We start from the raw sequence: 11,647 nt of genomic DNA, 5'->3' as shown, positions 1-11,647 counted from the left end.
ACAATAAGTGCTGTTGGCCCACACTAGTAGCATTCAATTTACTGGCCATGAGTATATGGTATGCCATTTTACTAGGGACATATAAGTTAATTAAAAATTAAGCCAATTTTGTCATGTTTTAGAGAGTGAGCACAAGCATTTTAGCACTGATTAGCAGTGGTAAAGTGCACAGACTCCTAAGGCTAACAAAATGGAATTCAGCAAAACAGGAGGGCCGAAGGCAAATGATCTGCGGGAAGACAAGCCTAAGGCCTATCAGCTCGATAAGGGACCTTATCTAGAAATGTGATTACCAGCTTATTTTATTTAAGTCAGACCTATATGTGAAATCTTAGCACAATTACTTTAATTTACCTACTGGACCATATCTAGTGGTAGGAACGGTGGCGCTGTCTGCCCACATCTTTGTCTTTTATATTGCATTAAACTCCAAAAATTATTTTTTTCTCTCACAGCTCCTCTCTAATAAATGTCTTCTGATGGGTTCATGTGCACAAAGTGTCATGTAAAGTTAGGAGGGAAAGGAGAGAAGGGCTGTAGAGTGGAATATAAGAAGAAGAAGAAGATGAAAGAACAAAAAAAGTGAAGGAAAACAGAGAACAAGGCTAGTGGTGTGAAAATGACAGACTTCAAAGGGGCCTTTGAAGATCCCAAGGAATGAGAGGAATGAAGGCTAGATTTGAGAAAACAGAGAATTTAGTGGTGATAAAAATGATAAATGATAAAGGTTGAAACGAAAAATGTATTGGTAAACTTATGAGTGAATGAAACGGCTTATGGGGACTGTCAGGAAGAGAAATGAGAAAGGCTGGTGAAAACAGAAGCTGAAGGAACTGAAGGGAGAAGAAACTGAAAGAGTGAGTAAAGAAAATGGCTTTACAAGAGGAAAAGAGAAACGGTGTAAGAGGAAATTCGAGGAGGCAAAGCAAGTGTAGAAAGCAGAGAGAAGGGCTAAGAAGTTGAAATCGTGGTATGAAGACTTGGGAAGAGAAGGTGGACAAAATAGGAATGAGGATGAGGGGAAGACATAAGGGGAGGGGAAAGTTGCAATGTGTTGATAAAGTATTTGGGCTGGGGAAATAAATCTTTTTGCCACTTTTCTCCACAAATTAGCCCTTAAAGCCCATTAAGCAAATATTCGCACAAGGCCACGATCTACAAACGTGGGCTTCTTTTTTCATATATACACAGGCCTATATTTGATCGCAATTCGAGCCTTCTGGTAGGAGTGAGAAGCCGGGGTCGCTGGTGCCAGTAGATGAAAGACACTGGACTCCTGGGCGATGCTAGCAGTGCGATGAATTATCGGGCCGGGATGGACCAGGAAACTCCTACTACTTGCGGTTGGTGCTATTAGGGTTACGGACTCCTGGTCTCCAGGGACAGAGCTGCGCCCCGCCGGCCCCGGATTTGCAGCTGCTGGAGGTTTCTCGGTCTTTCTGTGAGAAGCTGCAGGTCCAGAGCGCCGCGCGGGCTGCGGAGGCGTCACTGTAAAACCGGGGATGGGACGGGCGGGAGGAGCTGATCGCTATATATGAGCATTAGAGGAGGCAATGTGAGTATAGCAGGATCACATCTGAGGGCGAGCCGGAACGCATCAGAGGGGTCGGCCGGCGAAAGACCCCGCAGGAGCGGGCCTACGGTGGCGCAAGAGCCACACAGGGGGAGCCAGATAGCACGTTACAGGATTTGCTGTAGGAGGCATCGTCCGCAGGGGTCAGCCGGAGCTCTTCAGGGGGTACGAGAGAGCCGAATGCTGCAGGAACACAGCAGATACCGACATGCAAGCGCCGCCCATGGAAAGAGCGCAGGGTAGAGTCTGCTGAACAGTACCTGCAGGAGCTGCCAATATAGCGTGAGCGCAGGATATGCAGGGAGAGAGAGACGCAACCCCAGGGGATAGGAGGAGGGGCGAGCAGAGAGGATAGGAAGAGTGTAGAAAGGGCATATGGCAGAAGTTCCCAATAAGAAGTGCGCAAGGAAGCACCGAAGGCCTGCAGGATTCAGTTAGAGGCACCAGGTCTGCCCTTAATTTAACTACAGGAGATGCCCTTATATATTCTGCAGGACCTCTCCATCCGAGGCAGCACTGATATATTTTACCTGCCCTTTCGTGTTCCTGCAGGAGCTACAGGTACATACAGTTCAGGATTAGTGCTGTCCTTGGCTTCCCAACAAGAACTGCACGGATATACTCTGCAGGACTTTACCTACTCCGCGGGCGTGGGTTTATAATCCCCGAAGAGCTGCCTTTAGATTTCCTTTAGGTACTTCCCTTATAAATTGAGCACGGGCTGCACTTTTGTAGTCTACGCAGAATATTCTGCCAGAACATCTCACGGAGATACAAAAGTCCAATTAGCATATCATTCATATTAATTCCCCATGTTTCTAAGCACATCTAATTTTGACAAGTAAGGGAACTAAGACATGGGGAAATAAAGTAATTTAGCTCAAGATACACACTTCGATCAAATTCTAGTCTAGAATAGAGCTCAGGTTTCCAGGTTCATACTCAGCTAATTTATTCGCTAGAAAACTTTTTCCACGGACCTCCCCTTAGATACCCTGTAGGACCTTCCAGAAGTTTGTGGTACAGGAAGACTCCCTTGTCAGTGAGCAGGGTAGGGAGATGGGCAAGGATTACTACAGCTTGCTGGGCATCGAGAGAGGAGCCTCTGAGGAGGACATCAAAAAGGCCTACCGGAAGCAGGCACTGCGCTGGCACCCCGACAAGAACAAGTCACCACAAGCCGAGGCTAAGTTCAAGGAGGTGGCCGAGGCCTACGAGGTGCTTAGCGATCCCAAGAAGAGGGATATCTATGACCAGTTTGGTGAGGAAGGTGAGTATTCACTGCCCTGTAGAAACAGACACACACACGTGTGGCATACCTATAAATATGAGGACCGGCCATTGACTGTAGTGAAGTGTGTATTTACTATTTTAGCTGTGCGCGCACTTTGATAGTAGGGAAGGTTATAAAGTGGACCGAGGCAAATATAACTGTACTTTTAGTATTTGGGTGCACTTGCTGGAAACTGCCTAAACACACTACGGGGACCGGTCCTCCTAATGCACCGGTCCTCACACGGATAGTGATTGCCTGGAACTGACAGTGTTTACCCACGCTATTAGGACCGAACTGGTCCTCACACCATGTGCTATACATGCACACTCACACGCGCTCCTTCCTCCCCCCAGTAGTAACACCACGCAAGTGTCGACAGTGAAAGTTCCAAATCACCAGGAGTGATATTTTTTAACTTTGGCCTAACAAGACATTTATAAGAGACTAATTATGATTGCCAGCTGTGATGTTCCAATAAAGTCAACGTGGCCTTTGAGATTGACTAGGAGTCAGACATTGCTCCAAGGTGTGACTCATCACCAGTGACTGAGTCTTGATTTGTCTCTGTTCATTGTGTCACTTTATCATCAGGTTTGCTATCAACATGACAAACAATGTAGTCCTTCACATTTTTTTATTTTTTTATTTCAATGTGTTTTCAATTGCATTTTTTTCTTAAATTTAGTTCCTTGCTTGTTTGCCACTAGAGCTGACTGCCTAGTTTTTTTCTGTAAATTCACGGGGCAGCCCTGTGCCGTAGGGACAGATGATTACCTTTTTGTAGTGATCACATTGGTAGCTACCAGCAGTGGCGGCTACCATTGAACAAGGGTGGTATGGCGGGACTTGGGAGGGGAGACACATTCATCTCCCCCCCTTCCTCTTCCTGTTCCCTGGTGCACACAGGCTCCCAGCCAATCACGACTCTGCTGTCACCAGCATGACAGCAGCATTGTGATTGGTCTGAGCGGCCTTCTCCACCGCTCAGACTGGGAGTGGGAGTGGGAGCATGTGCATGTTCTCTACTTGGCTGTGCAATACAGCCGGGTAGAGAACATGCAAAGTGTGCATGTCTTTTTGGCCGGCCCAACACAGCTGTCCAAACAAGCCTGCGCACATTGTGGTGCATAGCCCTCCTCAGGCCCCCTCCCTCCAGCCCAGCCCCACCCCACCCCTTACTCCCAGGAAAAATAAAATGATAATAACGTAGCATAAGTTATTACCATTTTATTTTTCCTTTTTGAAAGCTGAGGAGCCGCCCCTGGCTACCAGTGCGCTTTAGCTCGTGGTAGGTGGCAGGCGATGCCAGGCGATGCGTTACAATCCTACAGATCTTTGCAGGTCACTGCCCTCCCTCAGTCTTTCAAAGCAATTTGTTAAATCAATTGTTTCTGCAGTAAAGATCTAATTAAAGGGTGTCTGTGGTCTAGCAGAAGCACCGTACAACGTCTACCTGTGGCACATGTTTAAACCAGATCAGAATAAGAATTTGTACAATTTCAGTTACATGTCATTCCACTTTCTGAGAAAAGTCAATTTTTAGGTTTTGGAGTGCACGTCTAGCTGAATTACTCTTCACTTTACACTTTACCAGAAAAGCCTTTCTCGGACTTTTTGTTTTAAAAATTATAATAAAAAAACTATACGCACATGTCCCTTATATGTTTGTCTACTATGGATAATGGGGTACGCCCAGTGGTGTAACGAAATTGGTGGTAGCCCATGCAGAATATAGCAAGGGGCCCCTAAGACTCTCATAGGCCTTAGGGTGAATGCGGAGCTCCCTGAAGAATTGGGCTGCAGTAGCCTGCGCCCACACCTGCTATGACCTTTAGAACTACCATAAAGAGAAGATTCAAAAATCAAAAGGTCCTGTCAGTTTAAGAGGGTACACATCTTTAAGTAGAGAATAGGTTTGAACCTGAATAACATTTCCGGGTGAAGACCTTTCAGTGTGTAATAGGTGGTCAGTGTGTCTGCAGGGAGATCCGTGCGTTTGTTGCATGCGGTTTTGTTTGAATGTTGCTGTGAAACAACAGCAACTAGTGCATTCTTCCACTAACACAACTGACAGACCCACTCTGTGCTGGGAATTTGCACATGGCCTGCGCAGGCACAGGAAGAGCCAACAGAGGCCCTGTACAGGAAGATCCAACAGAGCCCTTCGAAATGTTCCTGGCTGGCTGCCTGGGGAGGAAAGTATTTTTTATGATGTCATGAAATACCAACATCACTTTTTTTAGACTAATTGTATATAATGGCTATAAATCACCATGCAGGATATGCTTAACCGACATAAAGGTCACATTATTTATTGTTGATACGATTATCTTAAAAAGATTGTTTGTTTTTTTCAAAACTGTTTTGAAGAAGATGAACTCAATATCACTGATGTTGTAGATCAGTTTAAACGTTTCCATGGCTTCAAGCAGACAAATTCGTATTAGATGCGTCAGACCTTTTTAAAGTGCAGACGCTTATTATTGACTGTACCGCAGAGTGTGAGGTGACCCCCCCCTGTTTCAAAGTCAAGTAATGGTATCCAAAACAGGTCCTGCAATTAAGACGAAACTGAAACAGCTAAACTTGACGTTCTCGTTCACAGTTGTCTTTCTTACATAAAAATACAAACATCCGTTTTTTCTGATGCCCTATCAACATTTCAGAATTTATCTTAAAGCTCTCCTGCTTTAAGTTAGCTTAAACTTGTCCCAAACTAACTTTGAACTACACTAACAGGAACTAGGCCCAAAATAACACTCAATTAGACTCCATCCAACTGTAAACGTGTTCTCTGTCATAAGTAAAGTGGAGCCTAGCCAACTTGAATATAAATCCTAAGAACTCTAAACTATGCCCCGTGCAACAGTAAAGCAGACGCTGGTAAACTCTACAATAACACTAACTAACAGTGAGCTAGATCCTTGCAGATTGACTTTAATACTAAAGGACTCTGCCCTAGACTTGTAAGCAATTAGGGGTACGAGTGGCAGAAAAAGCATTTGTTACCATTGGCTTCCTCTTTTGACATCCTTTTCTATGCCTGTGCTCAGTGATCATGAAGACTGAACCAGTAAGAGAAAGCAAATAGAGGTCAATCTAAACTAGATGCTTACCACCTCAAAGTAGGGTGTAACTAAATAACTATGACCAAACTATGGCCTTCATTATGACCCTGGCAGTTGGCGGTAATGTGGTGGAAAGTACTGCCAACAGGCTGGCGGTACTTTCCACCATATTATGACATTGCCGGTTTGACTGAAGCCAAACCGCCAATGTACCACACCGACCACCACAGCGGTAACAGCTGCCGGGCTGGAGATATCAATCTCCAGCCCGGTGGCCGTCACTGTACCGCCTGCGGGATTATGACCCCACCTACCGCCATGGTTTTGTGGCTTCCTTACCGCCACGAAAACCATGGCGGTAGGCACTATCAGTGACAGGGAATCCTTTCCCTGTCACTGATAGATGTCCTCTACACCCCCACCCCCTTCCCAGATTCCCCCCACCCCTCCTTCCTTTCCAAACCCCCCCTTCATTCACGTCCCTCCCTTCACACAAACACACACGCATACACACATCCATACCCACATTCATGCACTCATGCATACATCCATTCACACACACATCCGCACACACCTTCATACATACACGCAGACACGCATTCACACAACACAACATACACACACTCACACATCCATACATGCACACACATTCGACAGGGTACACACCCCCGCATTCACACACGCACAAACATTCATACACGCCCCCCCTCACACACACACACACAACATCCCTCGCCCCCTCCCCTGTCAGAGCACCCACTTACCTGTGTTTCGGAGGTCCTCTGGCAGGAGACGGGACAGGGTGCTGCTGCCACCAGCAGCGTCCGCCAGCAGAACACCGCCATTTCCTTTTTTTTTGCGCATGTTTAAAATATTTCTCTCCCACCGAGCCATCATCCTGGCTGAAAATAACCATTTACCTTACTTCTAGATCCCCTTTCCAAACCTTTAGTGCTATGAAAGATCTTACGGCAAAACCAAAATGAGTTTGACAGCAGATCATAGCGACCTGTCTGCATTATTTTATGTTTTGCAGAAACGAACACTCTCATACTGAGAGGTGATTTCTAGATTATTATTTTTTTTTAATTTGAACTGTTGATGTGATTGTTTTTTTGGCTACATTATTGTTCTTGTTGGTCTGATGATATTGGTTTAATTTGGTGGGACTGGAAATAGCAAAGACTTATTTTAAAAATGTAGAATAAAAACTAGCAAAGAGTAATAAATAATTTCTTTCAGCACCTTTTGTACATAACGTTATTTTACAGATGCCTGCTGAAATTCGAGATTGAGATCCTAATAATGAATGAAATTCTCACAGGTCTCCGAAGGACATTTTTGGAAGCTACATTTAATCAATGTATGTTTTGTTGGAGCATCTCTCTGGGCTAACTCACACAATGAAAAGGCTGTCAGTGTACCTTTAACATAATTAGCGATGGTGCTTCCAAAGTTTTTGATTCAAAATACATCGTTGCTTCTAGTGCATAGAATTGTGATGTGCTGAGTTCCATCAAAGTGCTTGATATATATAGAGTATATCATTCAGTCTTCAGCAGGTGTATTGCAAGATTATGCACTCTACCATAACGACTTCCTTTGTAGCAGTGCTGTTTCCTCTTAATATGTTATGTTCAAAACTTTCAGATCCTTCATTTTCCATAATTGACAAGCATGAAGCTGTTACATCTTTTGTACACAGTATAACAGATGCAATACAGTAATCACACGTTCAAGTTTTAAATCTGGGGTGGCTTGCACAAATGTGTTTATATTCTGAACTTGTTTTTTCATCCAAATATACACTCAAAAGCAACAATGGGAAGTTTATACTCAATAATATGGAGCTTACAAGGAGGATTTCTCAAATTCTATTTTGGGGATCATGTAGATAACATGATCTTTAGGATTAATTTGTGTTTCAATAGCATTTTACTCGTAGTCTTTTATGTCTTGTGCTTCAGACAATACGCAGTCGGTGCCAAGTATTCATTCACTAAGTACTCAAACAGAAGTAGATAGTGAGTTGTTCTTCCACTTTATTATGACATATTTCAGCATTTACAATGGATAACATAAAGGATTGCCTCATTTGTGATAAGTGTATGGAAATTCAGTGGTTATCTTACGTGGCGTCAAGTTTGCACAAGGTGGGCTTTTATGATGTTTTTAAGCACCCCAAGGCTGCCTCTAATGTCAACAAAAAACAATTATACCGGGCACTATATAATCTGAGGGATGCTGAGAGGCTGACCTCAGAGAGGGAAAAGCCCAGAGTGGCCACTTATATTGACTCCCATATGTCGAATCAAATAGCAGGGCATATGAAAAGACCTATGGGATGTTGGAAGTGGAGCCTTCTGTTCCACTTTAGGGCAGGGATTTGTTAAGCTTCACCCTGGGTTATAATGCCGGTCTTCATCGTATACCTTGCCCATGTGATGGGAGGTCTGGGCAAACAATGTTGTACTTTATGTTTTTCAGTAAATTTAATTCTATATACTCTAGGCATTTATTGATACCCCTTGTTAAGAGTTGTGAAATTAATAATTGTAGGGTAGCTTTTAAGATTCTTGTTGAGCTTGCTGATGATGAGGTAATTGCTTATGTTGGAGCCGTCTTGATAGCTGCAGTACATGCCCGTCGTTCCATGTATACAGATTAAGGGTTCTAATAGTTTTACATTTGTATAGCAACTTACCATTGTATGTTATTTTAAATTGTCCAGTGAATCTATTTTTAATGATAACATTTAGTGTATTGTATTTGTACAATACTTTTATGCATGCATTTTGTATTCAAATAAAGTTTGACTAAATATAAAGATGTCGGCATTCAAAATATCAAAGGCACCATCCTTGTTTGCTCTTTTTATAGTAATGTTGGTGTTGATCCTCAATTTTTTGATGTACATTGTTCCTCGATAGATTGCAAATTTTAGTTCACCCAAAAGGAATTTTAGATATCTCTTTATCAATTAGTGACTAAAAATCTTGCCCATTGGTGTGAAAGTTGATTTTGGTTGTTTTTTTATTTATACGTGCCTGAATACTTTCAATTGAATTTTGACTACACTCTACATATAAATTATAATAGACACTTTTGCATCAAATAACATTGATGAGAAAAGTGGTGCAAATGTCATGCCTTTTCCAAAACGTTTTCTTACAATTTGCATTACTTTGCCTTGCCTTAACTGCTTTGCCCTGCTTCCTTTCCTTGCTTTCCTTTGGCTTTCTTTTTTTGTCCTTTCTGTCTGTTGCTGCATCTAACTAAGGCTCAACGCCTGTGGGTATTTCCAATACAAGAAATTATATTGAAGATTTGTTCAAAGTTTAGAATTATAATCCTACTTAGCCATGCTTTTCCACTTCACACCCTGTGTGTGTGCTGGCACCGTTTTTATTTTCTATTTTTATCAATGAGGTGGTACAGGTTTTAATGGCATGCCAGAACGATGCACCAACCCTGTGCGCTCAGAAAATCCCGATTCTTCTGTTTGCAGATGATTCCCTTCTCATTTCCAAATCTCCAATCTTCCTACAAATTCTTATTAATAGATTTAATTCCTTCTGCCACGAGTACGGCCTAGAGCTGAATCACAAGAAAACTAAGTTAATGGCACTTCATTCTGGAACGCGGAAGAAATGTACTATCTGCCTGGAAGGCGACCTCTTGGACAAGGTCAGCTCCATTGATTACTTGGGTGTGAGGATCACCGATAATATGCATTGGGCAGATCAGGTTAATAAAAGTGCTGCCCGCTTGCAACACGACCCAGCATCTATTCTTCGTTTTTTTCAGGGTACAACAGCAAAAACTGTCTCCCAGGCAATTAAGATCTATATTGCCAGAGAACAGGGAGCTGCTGTCTATGGAGCGGACGTCTGGGGCTTTTCTGACTGCAATAGGTTAACTATTGGAGAGAATAGCTTTGCGAGGGCTTTATGCACCTGCCCTCCTAGTACTCCGCTGATTCCATTGTTTTTAGATCTGGGCCTGAGATGGATAGCTGACCTAATTATCCTAAGACCACTCCTTTATTGGGTTAGGCTATGGACTGTACCTGAACTGGATGTTTATAAGTCCTCTCTTTTAGATCTGCTAAAATGCCCCAACTCAACTTCTATTCCCTGGGTAAAACATGTTTCCAGATGGTTTAGCAACCTGGGCCTTGGAGACTTTTGGGAAAAACCATATAAACTTGAGAAAGCTCATTCCAAAGAGTTGAAGCGCGTATACTGGTCCTATGTATGGAATGATTACATTATTCACAGATCCCATGGCTGTCTTACAAATCTTTTCTTAGATCTTAAATGGTATCCGCAATTCGAATCATATTTAGACACTATACCCGATATCTTAGGCAAAAGTTTATATGCCGGATTCCGCTTCAGGTCGTTGCCACTGAAGTCTTTGATGTGTAGATGGGGTACAAAAACAGTAACTGATATATGTCCTGTATGTGGCATAACATCTGAAACAGTCGAACATTTTATGTTTTTTTGCTCCGCCTATTCTTCTCCCAGGTCAAAGTGGATTTGTAACGTGCCGGGAACTGGGGATTAGAGATTGCGCCTCTGCTTTGAGAGTCTTAAAAAGTCATCATTCTAAGGTTTTAATACATGCTGTTAGCAAGTATTTGCTAGCAGCAAGGCGCATACGTAACTCTGCTATCAGCAATGAGTTTTAAATACGAGTGGATAAGTCTTTTTATTGTGCATTGCTTGTATGGGTTTTATTGAATTACATTTTATACTTTTCTGATTTTATTATTTACTATTTATCTATTGTATGTTTGCTTTGATGATCTATTTGATTGAATAAAGCTTGTGTCAAACAAAAACATATTGAAGATTTGTGCAAAGTTTAGAATTATAATCCTACTTAGCCATGCTTTTCCACTTCACACCATAGAGCCTGTGCCTAAAAGTAAGTGAGCATTACTTCCATGTTTGAGAGTGAATTGGATAGTAAAGTTGTGTTTTAATGTGTATTGCTAGCTTATTAACGTGGCAGCTCAGAGGTGTGCACTGGGACCCCTGTTGACCCTCTACCACTATGCTACTCACTCTTCATTTGCCATTGAGCGCACATAAGTAAATGTTGATATTCTATTCTATTTAATTCTGTTCAGTTCTATCCTAATGTTAGAACTGTCAGCCATAGGATGGTCCTCCCCCAAACTTTTTCCCCCTCCCCTCCTGTTTTGCTGAGTTCATTTTTGTGGGCCTTGTGCACTTTACTGCTACTAAGCAGTCCTGAAGTGCTTGAGCTCATTCCCTTAAATCATAGTAAAATAGACTGAAAACTAACTGGAATAATTAATTTATGTATAAGTCCCTAGGAAATTATTAAAGCATATGCCCAGAGCCGGCAAATTAAATGCTACCAGTGTGCCCACAGCACCTATTGTGTCACCCACTTAAGTAGCCCCTTAAAACATATCTCAGGCCTGCCACTGCAGCCTGTTTGAAGATATAAACTGCCAATTCGACTTGTCAAAATGAACTTTTTGACAAACCTAAAACTCCCTTTTAAATATATGCATGTCACCCATAGGGTTGGCCATAAACAGCCCATAGGGCAGGGGCATTGTATTTAAACATTTGGACGCATACTTTTCAGTATTACATGGCCTGTTAGTGAAACACTCCTAAATTTGGGGGATAATATCACTAAGTGGTACCTTTTGTTTAGGAGTATGTAGAAATGTAATGCTCAGCA

The 11,647-nt window shown here is 42.6% G+C and overlaps 1 protein-coding gene across 1 annotated transcript in view; it reads left to right on the top strand.

Moving 5' to 3' along the window:
- The first annotated feature begins 1,557 nt into the window (after positions 1-1,557).
- The window catches only part of DNAJB4 (DnaJ heat shock protein family (Hsp40) member B4), a 140,368-nt gene continuing 130,278 nt past the window's right edge, over positions 1,558-11,647 (top strand). The window contains exon 1 of the mRNA XM_069232225.1: positions 1,558-2,843. Coding sequence (XP_069088326.1) covers positions 2,633-2,843 — 211 coding nt within the window. The 5' untranslated portion in view covers positions 1,558-2,632. The remainder of the gene's footprint in view (positions 2,844-11,647) is intronic.

The sequence above is a fragment of the Pleurodeles waltl genome, chromosome 4_2 (assembly GCF_031143425.1).
Source record: "Pleurodeles waltl isolate 20211129_DDA chromosome 4_2, aPleWal1.hap1.20221129, whole genome shotgun sequence".
Classification (NCBI taxonomy): Eukaryota; Metazoa; Chordata; class Amphibia; order Caudata; family Salamandridae; genus Pleurodeles; species Pleurodeles waltl.
The sequence above is the reverse complement of the archived record's forward strand: the minus strand, read 5'-3'. Positions and strand labels throughout refer to the sequence as shown.